The sequence below is a fragment of the Gopherus flavomarginatus genome, chromosome 6, assembly GCF_025201925.1.
Source record: "Gopherus flavomarginatus isolate rGopFla2 chromosome 6, rGopFla2.mat.asm, whole genome shotgun sequence".
Classification (NCBI taxonomy): Eukaryota; Metazoa; Chordata; order Testudines; family Testudinidae; genus Gopherus; species Gopherus flavomarginatus.
The window spans coordinates 88999678-89023676 of NC_066622.1; the positions used below are offsets into that span (position 1 = coordinate 88999678).

The window sequence follows — 23999 nt, forward strand, 5'->3', positions numbered from 1 at the left end:
AAGTTAACAGAATAGAATACAACAAAATATTTACCAGAAACATCTATATCTAGCCATTCGTCGGTGTTACAACGAGGTCTTTCACTTTCCCTGAGAGAAGTGACTGGATCTATTGGTGTTGCACCTCCATGCTCTAACTCTTCAAGAGAGACTTCTTGCTTCACTTGTATTGTTCTATTTGAATCGTCTAGATCTATAAAGTCATCACTAAAGTCTTCACTCAGGTCATTCTTCTCAGAAGAGGACAAGGAAGATATGGATATTTCATCCACATCGTCATTCATGCATATGACTTTAGAGCCATGCTTCCCCAGACTGTCATGAAGGGCTTCACCACAGTCCGTTCTTTGACTGTCATTTTCTATGTCTTTTTCCTCAATGGCTCCATTGACATTTACCGTAATCTCTGAGACCTTCACTATGCACATGTCAGTACTTGTACTTTTGCTGTCATCCACAATGATCTTTCCAGTAAACTGCTGTCTGGTAGGTTTCAGTAAAGAAGGACGACCCATTCCATACCCCAAAGAGGGTGATACCCTGGATCCATTTGAGACCGGTGGCTTCCTTAAACCAGAGGTTGATATAGCAGTGTATGGCCTGGTAAATCCATATCTTAAAGGTTCATCTCCACTGGGTGCATCCAACTGTTGGGCATTTCTTGACAACAGAGTTGACCTCTGAGATGCTCTAATAGCCAGGTGTTGTTTTTGATAAGGCCTTGTAAGATCTACAGCTTTATTAAAGGAATGTGATCTGGATAAGGATGCAGCGGGTAGGAAAGAATTCTGAATGGAATGTGAAAAGCTTTGTGATCTAACCATTTTTTCACAGGACAAAGATTTAGCACTGTCTGTGGATTGTGCCAAACTCTCTCTTGAACTGGTCCTGGAGGCATTGGAGTTAATTCTACATCTCTGCAAGTCTACAGATGGCCTATTTCCATAAAATCCATTTAAATGTGATTTTGGAGTACTGAGTCCAGAATATGAAGTCCTGCCAAATAACGTACCTTTGGTGAATTTTGCTGAACTAGACAGTTCAGGCAAAGACTTCTGGTTTAATTCTTCTGTAGAGGACACAAACATGTTGACTTGCTTTGCTGTTTTTGATGCTACTGAAGAGGTGCTGTTCAAACCCACCTGGAGCACATCTTTACCAAATCCACCTTGAGAGGGAGAATACTTCTCAGAATCAACTAGTTTTTCATTAGAATTCTGGGCAAAGTTAGACTCACCACCACTTTGATCACCAAGTTGATATTTATTTGATTTTTGCCAGCTAAAAGCAAAGGAAGACATACGAACAGTGCCATTGTGCTTGCTGCAATTTTTGCCACTGCTGCAATGAGAATTCCCTGACAAGAGAACAGCTGTCCTATTTGGCATTGGCTGTAGGGTGCTCCCTAAAGATTTTGTTCCATATTTCGGTAACTTGGAAACCAAGGCTGTTCGGATATGATTTTTTTCTTCCATGAGCTATTGGGTACATTGGTCCTTGAAAGTTTCTTGAATCTGTGGAAATGAAAAAAAAAATTAAACTTGAATTAACAACTCAGGACAACACAATACACCTAAAAATTATAAATGATCATGTGACACATGGATGCCTAATAATACCAGAAAAATACAGTTTACCTATACATATTTCATGAGTTTCTAGAGATGTTCTAACCACCATTAGTCAATTGTGCAAACAAAATGTTTCAACAACAACTGGAAACAGTTTGCTAATGGTAGCCATCTTACTAAAAGGGTGGGATCATTTGCAGTATTGCCAACATCAAGTGTTAAAACTGCGTCAGGCCACACAAAATAACATGATTGAATTAAAAATAAGTGTTGCATGTTTAATTTGCCCTCTGGTTTCTAAGCCTTTAAGATACACTTATTTTAACATTTCAAGCTTTTCTCTGCATGAAGGCAGGCTAAAAACTATTATTTTAAAATGAAAGCTGAATTTCTCATGCAATCATTTGATTTCAGCATCTGGAGCTTTATGAAAAAATTAAAATATCCCAAGACTCATGAATAAGTCACATGAACTGGCAACACCGACTTGTGAGAACTGCAGTACAGATTTTGACAGGAATCAGTTTTCAAAATCTTCCTTCTTCCTCACCCACCAGCCCCAGCTCCCTGTTAGACTCCAGACTACATGGACAACTTCTGTGCTCTCCAACTGGAAGTTAAATACCCCTGACTCTTTCTGATCCACCTACTCTCTGGACTTCTATCTGAATTAAAACACAAACACAAGCCATTTGTACCATACTGGAGACAAAGCCATCGCTGTCTGGCTTGGTGAAGGAGGGACATTTTCTGAGTTCTCCGTTCTTGTTTCACATGCATGGCTTCCCTCTCAATAACCTCAGAGTATATAGGACCTACAGGTAGGTGTTCACTCAAGAAGCTGAACAAAGGTACCTATGGTTCAGTAGCAAGAACTCCAAGCAACTCATTCAGTATTTCAGAGCTTTGAGCAGCATGAGCAGCCACCCAAAATTGCAGCACTTTAATATCACAAATCACATTTGGCTAAAGGGCAATGAAGAAAACTAAGTGAAATGCAAAGTTTAAAATTGCAAATATGTTTACAGCAAAATTGAACGAGAATTGAGGACAAGAGAGTCAAAGAGAAAGGACAATATGCTGAAGTACAGGTACTGAGCTCACAAATCCGACCAACAAGTTATTTTAATTCTGCAGTATCTTTTGGGACTTTGATTGCTTTTGGTAAGTAATGCTTGTATACTGTGACTTTGTAAATGATAGCAGATGGCATATGCTATGCATCGCAAATGCCACCTGTTATATAGAATTTTTAGGCATATTAGTAGTTTTGGAGAGATCACTGAAAATTCTTTGGCTATTGAACTCTGATATTACTTAATTTTTATTCAGGATATGTGCAATTTTTTTTAATAGCAGTCCACAGGATTTAACATTAAGATTGGCTGAGTGTGATGTTAATACTTGTGAATGAGTTGCCTGCAAAGTAAAAAACTAAAACTTATGCCCATTCTTGCTTTCTCATTATGCATAAGATTTTATTTATTTATTTTTAAACAAATAGAAGACAGGTTCCCAATACCCTCCTTTAATATTAGAAATTCAGTTCTAGGACATCATTAGAAATTCTGTTCCACAGCATGGCCAAAACATCAAAAGACACTGAAATTTGAGAAACAGAGGAAAAATATTTAGTGCACTTAAAATTTTTAATATCTGTTTAAATGTATTTAATGCCAATGTTCAATGAAAATTTAGAAGTTTCTGTTTGTTAAAGATTCAACAACCTCTGCCCACTAAACTAAGCAGGATTCATAACATACATCAGATCCATGGCAAATCCCGCACCAACAAATGCCTTCAGCAAAAGCAGGAAAGTCCAGAGTTAACATCCTTGATATTTCAAAGGTTAAAAGTGAAGATTTTTTTTATATTTTTTGGAGAGAAGAAATTACAGGTCTCCTTTATTCATGTTAAGGAAGCAAAGCTAAAACAACCACCCTACTATTTTAAGAATCATTTGCAAATCACCTGTAAGACTCTTTTCCATTCTACAGAATAACTGGACTTCTCTTACTCAACTCCTTACCCATCCCCAGCCCAAAACCAAAACAAGTTCTTTTCAGCTCCAGTTTCTCATACACTCTGTGACAAACCTTCTTCCCTTTCCCTTCCCAGACAATTATAACAATATGGGACAGAGGGATGTTAAACAGTCAAAAATACCTAGAAAATTCTTCAATCGTTTTTACCCCATTTTACCTATAAAACAGCTTGTTTGTATGACTTTGTGACTCAGGATATGTCTATGCAGCTGGAGCCCGGGCTCTTGGACCCCAGGAGTGGGAGGGTGCCAGAGCCCAGGCTCTATGACTCTGTGGGGTGTGAGGCTTCCAGAGTTCAGGCTCCAGCCTGAGCCTGCAAGCAATGAAAACAGTCTCGTAGACTGAACCCCACAAGCCCAAGTCAGCTGCCACAGGCTAGCCATGGGTTTGGGGTTTCTTTTTTGTGTAGACATACCCACAGACACCCCTTGGCAAAGGGTCCTGTGGTCCTTGCAAACGTTCATCTCAGACCTGACAAACTCACTACACCGAACATGTCTTACAGGTTATTTTTCCATAATGAGTATCGTGCAAAGGTATCTTCAGAAAGCTCATAACTTGTCAAGGATCAGTCATTGCAAGATGTATGTGCGCATTACATTTAAGGAATAAATGTATTTATACTGAAAAATATGCTTTATGGTCTGGAGTAGAAACTGGTCACCAGGAGATAATGTGTCTGATGATGGCTCATTCAACTCACACCTCCGTAGTCAGCTGGTGAGGTAATGTAAGAGTCTGTTATCTACCTTTGCCACATCCCAGAACAGTCAGCCAATGAAAAACCATGAGAAACAACAATCAAAAGCTCTCAAATATAGAAAAGAAACTCTACAACAAGGCAGAGATTCATCCAGCCTGTGAATAGACACGAAAGTCTGTTTCCAGTATAACAATGTAAAGAAAGACAATCTGAATCCATTCACTGAGGAAACCCCTAATGGAAGGGGATGCTTTCATAAACATTTGTATCCTAGTTATTGATAAACCAACCAGCTTCTAAACAGACTGACTTTGGAGGGGAAAAAAAAATCTACTTTATTAGATAAAGTTAACTATTGATAAAATGTAGAGACAAATTCATGCGTTATGATTTTGTTTTGTAACCGCATGTTTCCACCACTCTCTGGTTTCTAGTTAAATCTTTATTCTTTCACACAATGAAACAAAAGAAGGTTTATTTAAGGGCTCACAAGTGCTGCGTGGTTTACAGAAGCAGTGGTTTAAAGTAAAACTGGTAAATTAGGGTACACAGCACCTTTGGGTGCAGAGGATCTGGAAATTCTGTGAGTAGCCAGTGTCAGAGGATGGACATCCCAGGGGAATGATCAAACAGATTTGGGGATTGGAGGAGATTGCCTGAAGGGCTGACAGGTGTCAATAAGCTGATACCAGCTACCACAAGAGAGACTCCCTTTCATTGGAGGCAGAGGGTAACAGGGTGACTCATAGTCCTGAGAACCATCAGACTTGAAGTCATGTTTGTTTAAAGGATTGTGACAAGATGTAAATGTAGGGAACAGGAACAGTACAACAATGAAAAGCTTATTTAAAAGTTACTTATTAACAAATTAAGATCGTCACAATGAGATGACAAAGTCTGGGGTACACATCATCTTCATCTTGTATTTAAAGAATAGATGGGGTAGGTACACAGGACTACCATTATAACAGTCCAAATTAGCATTATGAACAATAAGTAATAGATATGGAATACTGATGGTGAGAGCAGGTGTCCTGTTACTGTTTCTGTCAACTCCATCACAGAAATGAAGGACAAACAATCAAATTAATCTCCAGCCATGTCATTTATTGTAGTTTCCAGTTACCATGTCCCAGAAAACAAAATGTAGGTCACATTGAAAGTAAATCAATTCTGTATTTTAACATACTCAAGCTTTAACTTTCTTACCGTACATACTATGCATTCCTTAACAATCAGGGAAAAGGCTACCGAGTTCATTTTTATAAGTGATATTTTAAGTGAAACAGTATTTTTAATACTTCATAAACTAAAGGGTCCCTGGCTCAGCAGCTGTGCATAAGCTTAATCAGCAATTCAATAATCAGCCTAAAGAAGCTGCCAGAGTATATAGATTTTTTCTAAATGCAAGGGGGGGAAGGGAGGAGGAAGAAGAGACTCTGCAGATAATATCAGCAAAATGCAAGAAACTAAGGTCAGAACTGACCATGAATTTTGGTCTTCGTAACAAACAGGTTATGAAAAGATTATCTCAGGTTATTGCTGGAACAAGTGTGTGTGGGGAAAGGGGAATAGCACATCTTTCTTTTGACTCTTCCCATTCTCCCCTCTGTTCAGGACTGAGGACATAATGTATCAGAGCCAGACTGCTTTTTATATATGCATAAAAAAATTGATAGACATAAATAATTGAATTGTATAAGACTAGGGAATTTAGGTATGACACTGCATCCAACAAGCCTCCTTTCCAACACAAGATTACAAATGATGCATTCAAGAAGTGAATGGGATTGAAATTTTCAGCAGAAGTCAAGATATAGTAATATGTTTCACAACTAAGAAAAAGAAACAAAGCCTGCACAAAACAGTTCTGGAGTTCACTGTGCTGCCCTAACACATGAAGATGGTAATTTGAGACTGTACGACATGAACTTTGTACATTCATCTCTGACTCTCCTCTGCCAGATAAAGGAATGACATTGCCTAGTCTCATTAAAGAAACTTTTACTGAAGATTAGTTATGTTTGCTTCAAATATTTTTTCATTTAAAAAAAAATCAAGGAAACATTCAGAAAAGTGTTTCTGTTCACCTATTTTAACTGTTGATTTGCAGAATGCAACATATTTTGATAACAGCAAATGGAGCCCAGGTTTAAAAATATCAACGCTGAGAAAAAATATGTTTATTAGTAGGCAACACAACCAACAGTCTGGAAATGTTAAACAAAAATATATTTATAAGATCTCCAACACCTTGGAAGACTTCTGTAACAAATCCTAAATATCTCCATTTGTTGATTTTTGTTTCTGTTTGTTTGTTTAAATAAAGATACCATACTCCACCCCAAGTCTTTCCTACCTACTATTGTAACCATCACTAAGAAAAAATACCTGCAATAATTTGCACAAAAAAGTATTAGACTCACATGTCTGGATCTTGTCCTAACAAGCACAAGACTCAAATGGGGGCTCCCAAAGTAATGACGTTTGGAAAGATGTTCCTCTTATACATTCCACCTCCAAACACAAGGCCAAATACAACAGTCCCTTTCACTGCCACTACCTTTGAGAGCAGGAAAAACATTTACAAGAGTCAGCATGAATTCTACTCTACAAGAGAGCTGAGTGCATGAGTGAGAATATTAATATTTCATACCTTAAAAAGAATAAGGAGAAATATCATGTTGTTTCTTTTCCTCAAGATCTATTACTAATACATTCCTACTCGTCAAGATTTGGGGGAAGTTCCTAATAATAAGCTCTACAAGGATCACAATAAAATAGGTATTGAGCACTGATTTCTAACAAGAAAATAGTGGACTTAATCAGTGTTCATATTGCTAGAAGCTAGTCAATGAAAGGCCTACTTGTTATGAAGGTAACACACCAGCCTTAAAGTATGTTTGTGAAGAACAACTATAATAAAAGCTCAATAGCTCTACTTCTAATGTGTATTCAGTGCCATCTGTGAGATTAAGTAAATTTACAAGTTTACTGCTGTATTCCTGTTCATGCTGCAATGCCTGAGAGAGAATTCCATCGCTACATTGTATCACCAAAATTGTTTCCTAAATTCAAGTCATTTATACTTCTACAAGCTCACTGAAGTCAACGAGATCGCTCAGGGATCATGGATAGGCAAGTTCAGCCAGCAAAATCTTTATTAATGATGGACATGCACAAAACAAGATCAATTTGCTTCAAAAATCCATGTTATGTATGCAAAGGGGACAGTTGGAAATAACATTTTAATTGAAAAGTGGGTACACTGATAAGGCTCTAATGAGATTCATCGTGGATCTCAAAGTGTTTTAAGTTCCATAGTCATCTTTCAGTCCAGAACTGCTTTTTAACCGAGATGTAAAATGAGAGAGTCTGGTCTCAGTGAGAACATTAACTAAAAACCTAAGGATGGTATTGGATGCATGAATCCACATAATAATGCTTTAATTAAACTTAAGATTATTCCCATGTCACCATATTTTGAGCGGGTAAGCAACCTAACTATTATGGTAGGTAAGCATAACACCTCGTTATTATGGAAGAATTCTGAAAGAAAATTAGCCATATCTAAATAGACAAAGTTAGGATGTTCCTACAGCTGAAGCCTGTTCCAGATGAGGATTCTAGGATCAGTCAATAGTTAGGCTTTATTAAGATTCAGTAAGCTAAATGAACATTATTCTCACCGCCATAGCGTACGGATGTGTGACCACAACCATGTGTCATAAGACATAAGCCAATGAGTGCTACTCCAAGAAGTTCAATCAGTGAATGTGCCAGGTATAAGGATAGCAATAGCTTTTGGCAAGACAGTCCATTGAAAACGGATATCAAACCTTAAAATTAACAGGTATGGGGTTAGTTTCCTGCACGTGCAGGGAATGTCTTCTGAGCATTAACTTCTGTGATCACAGTTGATCACTAGGAATGACACACAAGCCAGCCAAGGGAGGATCTGTGGAGTTCCTTCACAATGCGAGACCTATACATACACTCGCTAATAGATGTCTTGCATGGGCTGGCTATTTACAGGTAAGCTTTGTTCCATATTTATGCAAGTAAAGGGAAATCTTGTACAACCATAGTCAGCCTTACTTTACCAAAATTACACTCCAAGAATTGTCAGAGGGGTAGCTGTGTCAGTCTGGTTCTGTAAAAGCAGCAAAGAGTACTGTGTCACCTTATAGACTAACAGACGTATTGGAGCATGAGCTCTCGTGGATGAATACCCACTTCATCGGATGCATGACAAAGTCCTCACCAGCAGATCTGACTTGAGCCAGAGTCACCCCAAAGTTTATGTAATCTGAAGTATCATCAGGGTGGTCATAAATGAATGGACTGTTGCCAAAGATCGCACTTCCAGAATTAATTTCATGTCAAACATATTAGGCAAAGTGTAACTGCCAAGACAAGTCTCCATTTTGCATTTCTAACAGAAGAACAGCGAGAATACATATATTGCTGTGACCAGTCAATCTGTCAAGTCTCTATATAAAATGTACAACTCCACCATTTTGAGAGACTCTCGCAATGTTGAGTTACTCTACACAGATAGCAGAGACCTCTCCAAGTCCTAACTGGTTGTACACAATAGGAAAATACAAAAATGTATAACTTCCCACTGGACCAATGGAGAAAATTTCTTAAGACAGGGAAGAGAGCCAAAAGTAACATAAATTTAAAGTATTTCTGTGCTCATTGAGAGAGCAGGAAATTTGCAGACCAGCAGACGCAGAATTAAACTCTGTTCTCACAAAAGAAGGGCGTGAAACCAAGTAATTTCTCCTGACTCACAAGTGTGGTCCTCCCTTCTAGCCTGCCATAGCAGAGAGACAAACGTGTGCAATGGGAAAACTGCGTGGGAACAAGAAATAACCAATATTTTCCTTGTATTTTATTTTGAGTATACAGGCAAGTCTTATCTTAGGCCAAGGTTCCGTTTCACGGTTATCGCGTAAAGCGAAAACCGCGTATAGCCAAAATTATATCCCCAAGTCCTTTAAACCCCGCCCGCAGCTCCTGCAGCCGGGGCAGGGGGGCACTTTAAGGGCTCCACTGGGCTCCCTGCCACCGTTTAAATGCCGCCCCCTCGGCCCGGTCGCCGGAGCTGCGGGTGGGATTTAAAGGGCTCCGCTGAGCTTCCCGCCGCAGTGGAGAGCCCGGAGGAGCCCTTTAAATCCCGCCCGCAGCTTTGGTAGATGGGCTGGGGCTGGCATTTAAAGGGCCCGGAGCTCCACGGTGGTTGGAGCCTTGGGCCCTTTAGTTCACCACAGGGGCGACCAGCCACTTCTGCAGCTGGGAGCCCCTTGGGTGATTTAAAGGTCTGGGGACTCCCAGCCACAGCTGGTGCCCCAGGACCTTTAAATCTTGAGGCCACGCCCCCTGCTTGAGGCCATGCCGCCCCACTCTGGCCATATGCATATAGTTGAAATCGCGCATGTTAAATGCGCGCAAGTTGCGAGAGACCTGTATTCACTCATTGACAATGTTTTTTTAAAGGCATGCAACAAAATAAGCAGGAATGCAGGCACTCCATATATCCACATGCAAGTTTCATAAGGTTAGGCATTCCTTTTTGATAATTTTCCAAGCATCTTAATGGCTAACTGTATTAATCATAAATATTCAGTGCCCTGTACGTCACTTTTCCACATATTCTATTTCCTTTCATATATTCACAGTTTCACCTTAAGCTTTTCATCACTATAATAGAACAGTATATTAAAATTAAAAGAAGATGCTAAAGCTAACAAGTTTAATTCAAGATGTTTAATTGAACATTGTCATATTAAAAAGTGGACTTGAAGCAAGTAATTGACACTGCCAAAATCAACTCACATTACACAAGATTTATGAGAAAGAAAATCACTGTACTCTAGTGTCAGGCACATTTTCTGTTAATTAACAACAAGAAACTTGTCAGCCTCAATTCCCACTCAGAAGTGTCTTACAAAATGATATAAACAAAAAATTCAGACTACCTTTGTGGTGGTAAATTAAAAGAAAAAAGTTGACGAGGATTCACGATATTCCACTATTGCAGAAAAGGTATAGCCCAATAAAAATATCAGCAAGTCTGAGTACAGTAACTTAGATAGCTCTAAACAACACTAGACTTCAGATTATTACAAAGAATTTGTCCTGCTTTGGCTACTGAATTTAAAATAAAAAAATTAATAGCTCAGAAGTGATATGCATATTGATTCACCAGATACTTGGAATACCAATGACACAAAGTACCCAGAGGTTTGTAATTTGTATCCAGTATCTGGACTTATTTTCCAAATAAAATTTGAGCAACAGATGTCCAATTTCAGTGTAAGAATATAGTTACTAAGAGACAAATATTGACATACAATAAAATAAAGGTTAACTATTAGCCAGTAAGTATCCTATGTCCTATGAAGACAAATACAGTAGAACTTCAGAGTTATGAACGCACTAGTCAATCACTCCCCTCATTTGGAACCAGAAGTACACAATCAGGCAGCAGTAGAGACCCAAAACCAAACCAAACCAAACCAAAACACACACACACACACAACACAATACAGTACTGTGTTAAACTACTAAAAAAAAAAAAAAGTAGCATTTTTCTTCTGCATAGTAAAGTTTCAAAGCTGTATTAAGTCGATGTTCAATTGTAAACTTTTGAAAAAATAACCATAACATTTTGTTCTGAGTAACAAACAAACATTTTAGAGTTACGGCCAACCTGCATTCCCAAGTTGTTTGCAACTCAGAGGGTCCCTTGTATGCGTTTGACAGACTGTACCACATCACACAGTCATACCAGATTACATGATGCTGTGATAACATAGATTATGAAAATGAATCAGGTGCCAAAATGACCTTCGGGGCAAAGATCTGATAATTAATAGAAAATTACCATATACTTAATCTTATTGTAGGATTGCTCTCCTGCTTGTTACACTGGTTTTAACAAAAAATTCTTTTAAATGCTCATCATATTTAATCTCTCAGATTAAGTAACAAGGTAAAAGAGTTCCTTAACAGGAGGAATTCAAAACAAAAATAGTATTCACAGGATTTCAAATACACATGCATATAGCTCTGTCTGTGTACATATTACATTTGAATCATATTTACAACTAGATTATTCCCTAAATCTATATCAATTTTTGTCCTCTGATTCAGGATACTTTTTTTTTTTTTTTTTTTGCATCGACTCCAATCTCAACTATGCAAAATTGCAACAGAAAAACAAAAGACATGTTTCATGTTCAACCTACTTTGGAATCTAGCAATAGTATATAAATTGAAAAAGGTTACTAAACATAGTTCAAAACATAGATTTCTATACTTGGTAAATTCAATCTTTTTCACATCCAATACCTGACCCAGAAAAGGAGGAAAGTTGAAGTAAACTATTTGAATAGGAACTACTCTCCCAAATTTGACTTCTAGATCTGGTACCCAGTCAAGAGGGCAAACAATAAAAAGGATCAACTGAGGTTGAAGGGATTTACATCTCCCCATGAAGGAATTATGATGAGATGTGGCTAAAACTGATTTGATGTGGCCCTCTAGAACTGCAACAGGCACAATGTTATAAGTCTGTGTGCACTGTCTAATCTATTTAGATTATCTCTGTGCAGAGATATTACCTTCCATATGTCAAACAATTAAGACTTAACATATTGACAGTCTAGAGGTTGAGAGTAGTTCCCTAGCCAAGAATATATAACCTCCCTTCTCCATGCAATTATCAGTTTAGAAAAGAACACAAGTTAATTTATAGCTCGGCTGAGGAGGAAGAATCCAAGTTAAAAATTTGTATTAGCAAGTAATCACTATCCTTATGAAACAGAGATATTATGGAATAGTAGCACTCTGGCAATACAATATAAAATTCTTAGCAAGGGCAACCAAAAAGGATTAGAGTTGTTGTTACTAATTATAAGGAAACATAGCTCAGCCAGGCATCTATCATCTGGGTAAAGACACGAGAAGCTCAAAGGCACAAGATCCTGAACAGAAAACCAGGCCAAAAACAAAGAAAAGCAATTTAAAATAATTTATGTACATAAAGGGATGATTTCAATACCAATCGTAAAAAATATTAGTAACTCAGATCTCAATACAAGGAGTAACATTCATTGTTCGAAGAGGACAGCATATAGAAAAAGCAGATTTTAAGATGATAAAATAGACCCATCGAGATTTGCTGTTTACACCCAGGTAAGCATTGGTGGGACAATTTAGTCTTTACTCGGCAAAATTCCTGTCACTCCAATAGGATTTTTGCCAATATATAATGGAGTACAGCAGTATATTTACTAGGTTTACAGATGCAGATCTCAGAAGACTATTCAGAGAATAGTTTTTTATGACTGATGAATTCCAGTTTATATTACTAAATACTGAACCTTCACAAAACACACAAACTTGCTCTTTCTTAAAACTTAATGAACAACAAGGTAAAGTAACACTGGCTAGTAAACTTTAAGTCTGGAGAAATGGCATTCAACACTTCCATTTCTGAATCCTATAATACATCTAAATTTTAACGTACATACCGAACTTCAGCCCAGTTGTGGTTCAGTAAATACGATAAACATACAAAAACTATTCAAATGATTTGCAGCCAAAGTCACAACATTTTGTCCTTACATAAAGCAGCTTCCTGAAATCTTTAAATCCAGCGTATCATAGCACTGCATGCAATAAAGAAAATATTCACCAGACACCAAAAGTTTTGGAAGCATACATTTCAAACTAAATGACAATCACAAGACACATTGTCACCTAACACTTTGGTCAACTTTAGGTTGGTTAGGTGGTTTGAGGGGAGCAGCCAGAGATTATGGCGCAGGTAATAGTCCCTCTGAATGGAGGGAATATATCTAACATTAATTAGCAATTTACGAGTGACTTCAAACCTCCAGCAGCTTCAAACCTCCCTCTGGGGCACTTGGCATTGGCCACTGTCGTTAGACAGATACTGGGCTAGATGGATCTTTGGTCTGACTTGGTATGGCCGTTCTTATGTTCAAGTTCATCTTACACCAGTAGCCCATTCTGCTTTTAACTACCTGTGTCTGACTAGGAAATTGCAACTTTTCCTTTCAGATGTAATCCATGTCACCATTATCCATGATCTTGTTACCTCAAGATTAGACTCTGCAATGTGCTCTCCACGGGGCTATCTGAAATCATTCTGAGGCTGAAGCTGAGGCAGAATGCAGCAGCTCACTTAGCAAGTGGTGCATCTTGCTGGGAGCATATGAAACCAGTGCTCTAAGATCTGCACTGGCTACCTGCTGTTCTATAGGTGGAGTTTACGGGGTTAGACAGGTTGGTTATGCCTATAAAGCCCCCAAAAGCCTGAGACAAGCTGATCCAAGGATCATCTGTCTCCATGCTGTACTGCCATAGTTGATTCAGCAGAGATACTCAAGTTGGATTCTCCTCATTATAAAAGAGAGGAGACAGATGACCTCTTGAGTTACCTTCTAGCCCTACATTTCTATCATTCTCTGTGTGGGCTCAGACTCTGGAACCTGTTTCCTCACCTAGATCTGATATAGTCAATCTGGTGACCTTCCAGGCATATTGCAAACAACATCTGATAGATTTTTGGAGAGGGCTCAAAGTATGCTTCCCAGAGGCATGAGAGCTAGAAAGGAGTTTCAGTAGGCTGGATGACTGAGTTCTCACTGAAATGATTATTTGAATGCTGCTGGGGTTTTAATGCGTTATTAATGATGTTTTGGAGCATCGAGATTATTGGATAGCCATCTTTTTATTATATAAATTTAAGTTACAATTATAACAAAGGCTATACTGGGTAGAGGACAAGGTGCCAGGGCTTTACTTAAAGCGATATTCAAGCCTGAACTCCTACTATGGGTATAGTTTCTGTCTTGTTTCTCAGCAAAGCAATATTTAAACACAAAAGCATACACACTATTGGAACACATTTCACATAATGTTATGACATTCCCTACAGTAAACTCAACTAGAACTTCTACCATCCAGTTTAGCTCAAAGCCACTGAAGTTTAAGATCAGGCCACATAAAATAGGATAGCTCTCCAAACCATGAAAGTTCCATTCTCCCCACCAAACCCTAACTATTTCATTTAATTTGTTTAAATGCAGATATATCTCAAAATAAAAAAGTAAGGATAGGATGAGCACAGAATGTTTCCAACAGGTCAAATAACCAACCACTGAGTATAAAGTTGTATAGAAAATATGGCAGAAGCTCATAAAAAGTAGGCCAATATTTTCAAAGACAGAAATCAAAGTTAAGCTTTTAAACCAGGGGTCTGCAACCTCTGGCACGCGGCTCACCAGGGTAAGTACCCCAGCGGGCCAGACCAGTTTGTTTACCTGCCACATCAGCAGGTTCAGCTGATCGTGGCTCCCACTGGCTGTGGTTCGCCGGCCCAGGCCAATGGGGGCGGCAAGGAAGCCGCGACCAGCACATCCCTTGCCCATGTTGCTTTCCACCACAAAACTTTCTATACAGCTTTATACTTAGTGGTACTTACCCTGGCGAGCCGCATGCCAGAGGTTGCGGCCCCTTGTTCTAAACCCATATTTAGACATCTATGTGGCCAGAATTTCTGGATGGCTGAGCACACAACAGCTCCCACTGACCTCAATCATCTAATGTGTGTGTCTAAATATAGCTTTAGGAGCCTAACTTTAGGCTATTATTGAAAATGTTGGGCAGTTTTCTCTTCATAAAATATTATTGTGGGAACTCACTTGCATGTTCATATCTCATACCTGTAAAAGAAGTTTGCCTTTGATGTGCTTGCGTGCATTACACATAAAAACCTACTGCACTTCAATGTCAAACATTCTCAGCTCTAATCCATCTTCCTCACTATCTCAATCAATTCTGAATGGGAAAGGAGAAAAGAGGATACCCTAGACTGCTTTTAAAACACACACACACAAAGTGGCCTTTAATTTCATGTTTCATTTGGTCATAGAAGTATCACATTATAGTATTTTCCAAAGATCCCTCTAAATGGGAACATTTGTTCCTAACTCTTACAATTAATGAGATCCTCTAAATATAAGAGAGTTGAAAAAGGTGACTTAAAAGTCATTTAATGACTGGCTGCTGAAAATGAAGCCACAAAATACAAACATCCTCTTCACAGACCCACAGCTGAAATGTAACAAGATACCATTCTTTCACAGACAAGCATGTGTAACTTTAACCAGTGTTGGCAAAATTTACACCAGGTGTCAGCCATCAAATTACTTTTTTAAAAATAAGATTAAGTTGTAATTGAAATTTTACTTTAAGTTAAGGAGAATCCGATATACCAAACTTTTATTTTCCACACCAACTATTTCCATTTTAGATGCTTTTCATGTTTTAATGACAAATTTACCAGTTAAAAAGTTTATATAAGAAATTGATCCCTCATTCTGTTTTCTCACATATTATACTCTCCTCATATTTGGCCTTGTCTACATTAGTCTTCCCTTAAAAAGTAATCCACCACTGGTGGCTATACAAGGAGTTCTAGTCCTGGCAAGGCAGCCCAGCAGAGTGTATTTTGAGTGTAGTGAAAATACCAATGGCCTATCTATGCTAGTGCTCCCTCTTTAGCCAGCACTGATGGAGCTGTGTCAAAGGTAGCAATGGTGGAAAATGTTATGGTGGTGGTGCAGTGTAGATACTCTTTGACACTACCGTAGAATCATGTTTGATTTGTGGAATCAATTTCCATGACAAATGTGATATCTTATACATAGGATTATTACTGTGCTGTGGGATCTAAGGCAGGAGAACTTTATTAAGTAAGTATCTTCAGTAAGAGACTACACCCAAAGATACTACACCTCTACCCTGATATAATGCAACCCGATATACCACGAATTCAGATATAACGTGGCAAAGCAGTGCTCTGTGGGGGCGGGCTGCGCGCTCCAGCGGATCAAAACAAGTTCGATATAATGCAGATTCACCTATAACACGTTAACAGTTTTTGTCTCCGGAGGACAGCGTTATATTGGGGTAGAGGTGTACTAAAATTATTGTGTGTTAAGTATTCTGGAGGATATTCTTGTTTGCTCTTGCAAGAGAGTTTAAAGAAAGTATTCCAGGGTCTTTGTTCAGAGTGTGTATGGGACAGTTAAGCGGGTTAGTAAAAAGGGATGGATGTAGTGTTTTCAGTTTTTCACTCCATGTATCTGAATAAGTGAGCTTTTTACCCACCAAAGCTTATGCCCAAATAAATCCGTTAGTTTTTAAGGTGCCACCGGACTCCTCGTTGTTAGTGTGCTGATGATATCTAACTGTATCTCTATCTCATCCAACTCAGACAATGCAGCTCAGCACCTCAGCTATGGTCTAGTTGAGATTGTGGCATGCATAGAGTGAGCTGGCTGAAACGATGATGGTGGGCTGGGGAAAGCAGGGAGGAGGAGAGAGTGGAGAGAGTATCAGTCCCTTTGACTGAAGGAGCACCTCTGCCATTAGTTACTAGGATTCAGTCTAGGAGTTATTCTAGACTGCTGCTGAGCAATCACATTACAACACTGTCTGCTATTTACCATGTACATCTACCTAGGAGGTTAAGACCTTTCCCTTCAGATGTGGACCCTGACACAGTTATCCATGCCTCTGTTACCTCCAAACAAGACTACTGACATGCACTTAAGACGAGGCTATACCTTAAAACCATCCAGCAGCTCACTTACTGAGCAGGGCATCTCATTGGGAGCATGACACGAGTGCTCTAAGATCTGCACTGGCTGCTCACTGGTCTTCTGATGGAGTTTAAAGTTTTGAATATGACCAACAGAAACCCAAATAGCCGGCGACCAACCTACCTACCTGAGAGCTTGCATCTTGTCTCTCTCTCTCCCCCCTCCACCTCTCCTTCATCTATGGTCAACAGAAATGCTCAAGCTGTTATGAGAGACAGGAGGCTGCTGGCAGGACATTTTCTGTAAGGGCTCCGGGACTCTGGAACTTGTACTGCCCTTGGCCCAAAATAACTTGAATTTGGGGACCTTCTGGACAAACTGCAGAAGACTTCTGTTCGACAGGGTTTTTGGAGAGGGCGAAAGGTATGCTTCCCAAAACCATGAAGGGGTGTGCCAGAAACATACAGCTAAAGGTAGCATAAAATTCCTCCTTTACTTGTAAGGGTTTAAGAAGTTCAAATAACCTGGTTGGCACCTGACTAAAAGGACCAATAAGGAAAGAAGACACTTTCAAATCTAGGGGCGGAGTTTTTATTTGTGCTCTCTCAGGACAGAGAGAGTGACCAAGCAGGAAAAAAACCTCTCCTAAAAGCCTACCTGAAATAAGCATCTAAGATTACAAACATTGTAAGTAAAGCAAAAAAATGCATTAGATTATCTTTTCTTTAGCTTGTGAATTTTCCCTGTGCTAAAAGGGAGGTTTATTCCTGCTTTTTGTAACTTTGAAGTTGAGCCTAGAGGGGAATCCTCTGTTTTAAATCTTATTACCTGTAAAATTACCTTCCATCCTGATTTTACAGAGGTGCTTCTTTTATTTTTTTCTTTATTATAAAGTTCTTCTTTTAAGAACCTGATTAGGTTTTAGTGTCCTAAAAACCCATGGGTCTGGTCTGCGCTCACTTGGTTAACCTATTCGTTGGTATATTATTCTCAAGCCTGCTCAAGGAAGAGGGTGAAGGGGCTTGGGGGGATATTTTGGGAAAATATGAACTCCCAGTGGTCTTGTTCCTGAATCTTTGTCTAACTCACTTGGTGGTGGCAGCAATAGCATCCAAGGACAAGGAAGGGATTTGTTCCTTGGGAGAGTTTTTAACTTAAGCTGGTAGAAATAAGCCTGGGGGGGCGTCTTTCATGTGAGATCCCACATCTGTGCCCCAGAGTTCAGAGTGGGGAGGGATCCTTGACATGGTGGCAGTGCAGTGGAATCATTTTGAACCAGAAGCACAGACCTCAGGATTTTAAAAACATTTTTTCCTTTGGCTGATTGAAAACCAGGGTAGGGTTTTTTTTTTGTTTTTGTTTTTGTTTTTTTTAAAAGGATACTTTAAGAGCAGTTGGAGTTTTTTTTTCTTTGCCTGGATCCAGAGGAGTTAAGTTACAACAAGGGAATTCACAAGCTAAAACAAAAGATATGGTAATCTAACACATTTCCTTGCTTTACTTACAATTTTTGTAATCTTAGATGCTTATTTCAGGTAGGGTTTTAGGAGAGATTTTTTTCCTGCCTGCTCCCTCTCTCTGTCAGAGACAGCACAAACAAAAACTCGGCCTCGTGTGCCCCCCACTCCACCCCAGATCTGAAAGTATCTTCTTTCCTTATTGGTCCTTTTGGTCAGGTGCCAACCAGGTTATTTGAGCTTCTTAACCCCTTACAGGTAAAGGAGAGATTTATGCTACCCTTAGCTGTATGTTTATGACAGGGTAGAAAAAAAAATTGTAGGCTGGCTGGCTGGCTAGCTGAATTCTCTTTTTGCAAATGATTATTTTAATGCTGCTGGGGTTTTATTGTAGTATTAATTAATTATGTGCTAAGTTGCCCAGAGTGCTTTGTATAGGCATCCTTTTATTATTTAAATTGAAATAAACTAAAGTATGCATTTTAGCCTCCGAACTACAGAAAGCACCACTAGTTATTTGATCTCCTTACCATCCTTTTTGGCAAAGAGTCACCCAATGTAAACCTAACATGGATAGCTTTTTTTTTTTTTTTTTTGGTTAAAAAGACAGCCCTGTTGATTACACTTCAGCATATTGACAGTATCACAGTAGAATATGCAATAAATTTATCCACTGAATAAAATTAAGGTTATTTCCAGAGATATGAACTCTAGACATCTTATGCAAACAAGTTTTATTATTTAGACAGCATGATTTTTGCAAGATGCTTCTGGTTCTACAGAAGCTCTGTCACCTCTTCACTGTCAGTGGCAAATTCCAAGTATCTTAATCATTTAAAAAGGATATAGTCAGATTTGAAAGTACTAGGCCCTATTCTTGAAAACACTTACACACGTGTAGTTCCATTACACTTGGACTATTCATGAGCATAACGTTACTAAAGTGTGATTTGGCCAGATTGAGGGGAGATTCTGGGAGAGAAAAGATGGTAACTCCTTAGATAAATAATTAGAGTTTCTTTTTTAAAAAATCAAGATTTAATAAAGACTAAAAATAGAAATTTTCCAAAGTAAAAATATTCCCATTATTTGTTCAAAGTAGTTTTTCACCTGTATTTACAAAACAATACCCTATAATGATGGCAGACAGAACACTGGGAACCTAATAATGAAACTGACTATGAACAAAACGAAATTGACTAACCAATTTTCATTACCTACCCTGACAGAGCAAAGGATGAAAAACAGCATAATAATGATTTTAAATTCTTTACATTAATAACAACCAAACAGATCCATATTTAGGTGCCTAACTTTAGGCATTCACTTTTGCAATATTTTGCCCATGTTTAAAATATATCAATTCTACCTTCACAAAATTCATTACATTATGTATGCTGTTTGTTTAGATTTTGAATTTTTCAGTTTCAAGGAAGTTTATTAGTTTCACTTTTGCTTATAAAAGTTACTTTTTTGGTTCTCAAACACTATCATAACACTGAACTTTGGAGTGTCAAGTACTAGAGAAGAATGTTTTTTAAAACTGTTTCTATTGGAATTTACAAACATTTCCATGGTTTGTATTGGGTTTTGGTTCTATAAAAATGGAACAGAATAAAAGCATACATTTTGCACCAGAATTATTAGTAGTAGTAGTAGCAGCAGCAGCATTTTTACCACTGTATTTAAAAAAAATAAATACACCTCCACCTCAATATAATGCTGTCCTTGGGAGCCAAAAAATCTTACCGTGTTATAGGTGAAACCGTGTTATATTGAACTTGCTTTGATCCATCGGAGTGTGCAGCCCCACATCCCCCCCCCCCGAGTACTGCTTTACTGCATTATATCCAAATTCATGTTATATTGGATGGCGTTATATCGAGGTAGCAGTGTAATTAGAAAAAAAAAAGCATCTGACCTAGACTCCAGTTCACACACAACATGAAAATACGTGGTAAGAGCTTAAGCACCAATCCAACAAGCTGACCCATGAAAGTGGACCTCTATGACCGCATGGGAGATCCACTGGCTTCAACAGGAGTCTTTCCACAAAAATACGCTTGAGACCAATTTAAACAATGAACCATACATCAAATGCACTCTTTTCAACCCCTGACAAATTGAAGCTGGTGAATTAACAACTGAGTTCAGCTTTTGTTCTCAAAAAACAAACAAAAAAACCTTTACAAAACTAATTGCAACTTCAAAGACTAAGTTTCACTCCCTTTTCTATGACGAGCAGCCTTCTAATATTCTAATTACCACTGACTTTTTTTTTTTTTTAAACTACACACCCATTGTAGACAATGAGTAAAATGTTTTCAGCTCTCTCATTATGGGAAGAGATGAGAAAATGTTGTTTGTTCAGTGTTAAATATAAATTTTACACAGTGATATAGGCAAGCAGCTACCTCAAGTACTGGTCCATGTATCTGTCATGTTTTAGTCTTTTCCTCCTTACCTTACATCTGTGTTGGACACTAGTATACTGCTATAGCATTGTTCCCATTCTGTTTTGCAATCTTTGGCCTGGTCTACACTACAGAGTTAGGTCAACATAAGGCAACTTACAGTGACCTAACTATGTTAGTGTCTACATGAAAATGGTGCTCTCACCGATGTAAGCCACCCACTACATTGGCCTCATAATTCCACCTGTGCAAAAGGCATAGCACTTAGGTCAATGTAGTTAGGTGACACAATGTAGACACTTCATTACTCACATCACCAGCTGGCAGCCCAGAGGCCCCCTCCCCTGCCCAGCCAGGGCTGGCAGTCCAGAGCCCTGCCACCAACTCCTGATGAGGAATTGGGGGCAGAAGGAGAACCCAAGCCCAGCCACTGCCCAAACTGGGCTCTCCTTCCCCTTCCTCCCCCTCTCCCCCCACCCAATCCCTCACTGGGAGGCATCTGGGCTCTCCTTCTCCCCTCCTCCCCATGAGGCTGCAGCAGAACTCTAGGCTATCAGCCCAGCAGCAGGGCTCCTGGTGAGAGTGCCCCCCCCCCCGCTCCCTGCCCTAGGGCTGACAGCCCAAGTTATGAGCCCAGCACAGGGTTCAATTTCACAGCAGGGAGCCTACCCACAGTGAAACTGACATTCAAGAATCAGAGAGGAAATGTGAAATAATAGCAGCTGTAAAACTGACAGGCATGTCAATTTCACTGCTGGTAGGCTCCCTGCTATGAAATTGAGCCCTTGCCTGGCTCACAGCTGGGGCCATCAGTGCCCCACACTCCAGCTGTCAGTGCCTCACAATGCCCCACTTCAGTCAGTGAAAGCACTCCTGGTGAGGACACTCCCCACCAGAAGAAGGAGCGTAATGTAGACACAACTGCCGATTTAATTACTGCAGAAGCTGAAGGTCAACCTAATTTTGTGAAGTAGACAAGCCCTCAATTTGAAGACAGAGTTTGAGCTGCTCAAAATCAAGGTTAGGGTTTGATCTTGCCTAAGTTCATTGACACATTAAAGTACATTTGACTGAATATGAAGTTACAGGAGGCAATGGGTCATACAGGCAAAGTCTTACCCTGGTTAATGGACCGTGAACTTATTTCTTTCCAAAAACCATTTTCCTGCTATTGTTACAAACAACCCCTAGAGTAAAACTGAAAGACAAAGAAAAAGATTATCTATTTTTTCAGGTTGTTTACTTCAGGCATGTGCATTTCCCATGTTAGACCCCAACTCTACAAAGACTCACACTTTGCACAGATTTTTTTCCTTCAGCAGAGCCTTAACTAGTGGTTTCCCCTGCTGTTTCTGTGGGTGTTACTCAGCAGCAGAAAAAAGTCATGTTTAAAATAGAGAAGAGGTGATTGCAGCAAACTACTTTTAACTCATCATCCTGCTACATCTGCCCACGAAGGATGCCTCACACAGGCATGATGACCCTGGTGTAGATCCCTGCAGCCCATGACAGCCACACCTGTAGCACAGCAGTGAACCCTGCAGCAGCTGATGGCTTTGCAAGTGACATTCAGACAAGACGAAAGGTTAAGGCTTCGCCCTGTTATTAACGTATCATGCAGGGAGAGCCTCCCCCTTCCCCGGGCGGCTCATGTTTTTCATGACACATCCCCCTGGCCTAGGAGCCTGGTGATGCTGCAGCATCCTCTGCACAGCCAGCAAATCACAGCCAAGCCCCAACCCACCCAGGCACCACGAGATGCGGTAGCTGCATCTACAGCAGGACGCCTGGCCAAGGGGTGGGGAAGAGACCTCCAGCCGCGCAGCCCAGGGGAGGGGTCTAGCCCCGCAGCCCGGAGGAAGGGTTTAGCCCCCCGGTACTCCCGGCCTAGGGGAGAGGGGTCATGCTGCACTGGCCCCCGCCGCCGCACTCACCGCAGGGATGGGATGGGGTGGAGAGTCTCTCCGGTTTCCTCCTACGGGGCCCGGGCTCTGCGTCCCACTGTCCCGGACGAATGCCGGCAGCCGACGGCCCCAGCAGCTAAGGGGTGAGATGGGCAGGGCTCCGCGCGCACCCGGCCAGCGTCCTGCGCTCTGGCCCCTCCCCCGCCCCGGAGCACACGCCCCGGAAATCAGGCCAGGCTCCGACGCCGGTGCTGACAGCTGACAATGAGGTAAGCCCCTGCTACAGCGCACGCGCAGCCGCTGCCGGAAACAGCATGCGCGCGCCTGTCCTACTCCGTTCTCTCCCTCGCGCCGGCGGCGCGTGCGCCGTTCTTTCAACGGCTTTTCCCGCCCGCACTGTCTCAAAACTGCGCTGGGAGAAGAAGCGTGTGGCTAGCCCAGGCCGCTCCGTAGGGGCTGGGCGCTGATGCTGTCTGCATTGGACACACCCGACCGCAGCATGCGGATGGTTGCGGCGGGCACGCCCTGCCCCTAGCGGGGAGTTGAACAGCCGGGGAGGCACACCCGTGCTCGCCCATGAAGCCGGCTCGCCAATTTCTTGGCGTGCCCATTGCTGTGCCGGCTCTTCATCGGCTTAGTGCCAAGCCTGGCTCGGCCGCCTTGCCCTTGCCACGCCCAGCCAGCTCTGTGTCTGCGCTTCGTAATCGTAGTTGCTGGACTCTGCTGGCTTTTGGCCTCTGCAGACCGGAGCACCAAGGGGATTTCAATCACTGGGCAGCCTAGAAGGACCTCTCATTGGGTTTTTGTTTAGATATTTCAACATTTTCACCTCTATGCTTTGCCTAAGTGCCTGTGTTTACCTCAGTTCAGGCCTGTAATTCAGCAACTATACCTCAGTGGTTGGTTTTTGTCAATAGTATCTGTATTTCAGTGCTTCTGCAATTTGTTTATTCATTTATATGCACTGTCTCAGTTTTATCAGTTGTTTTGGAGTACTGAAGTATTTCATTCTTAGTATCTTACTTTTCTGCATGTCAATTTCTTCATACCCTCCAGAAGAAGAAAGACTACTGGGAAGCTTTGAGGTGTGTCCATGTAAAAGAAAAACATCCTTATAATTGATGAGCACATTTGCTGCAATCTCTGCCTAGAAGTTGAACACACTGCACAAGAATGTCAGAGCTGTTTGTAGATGTCAGTCCAACTATTGGGAATGTTCTCTAGCCAGGGCTGTCGGAGCTATTTTTACAGTGGA

At 40.4% G+C, this 23999-nt stretch overlaps 1 protein-coding gene and 1 long non-coding RNA gene across 7 annotated transcripts in view; one reads left to right on the forward strand and one right to left on the reverse strand.

Annotated features, from left to right (window-relative positions):
* CCSER2 (coiled-coil serine rich protein 2) overlaps positions 1-22928 on the reverse strand; it is a 148420-nt gene extending 125492 nt beyond the window's left edge. For 2 of the 6 annotated variants that reach the window (XM_050958550.1, XM_050958547.1), the window contains exons 1-2: positions 22775-22925; positions 35-1514 (exon numbers count right to left, since the gene is read on the reverse strand). In XM_050958550.1, coding sequence (XP_050814507.1) covers positions 35-1475 — 1441 coding nt within the window. In that variant the 5' untranslated portion in view covers positions 1476-1514; positions 22775-22925. Of the gene's footprint in view, positions 1-34; positions 1515-21959; positions 22040-22774 lie in introns of those variants that run through there. The other 4 variants (XM_050958552.1, XM_050958551.1, XM_050958553.1 and 1 more) reach the window with 3 other exon arrangements.
* A 16-nt stretch (positions 22929-22944) lies between these two features.
* LOC127053615 (uncharacterized) overlaps positions 22945-23999 on the forward strand; it is a 49751-nt gene continuing 48696 nt past the window's right edge. The window contains exon 1 of the long non-coding RNA XR_007775090.1: positions 22945-23013. This is a non-coding gene — a long non-coding RNA (uncharacterized LOC127053615). The remainder of the gene's footprint in view (positions 23014-23999) is intronic.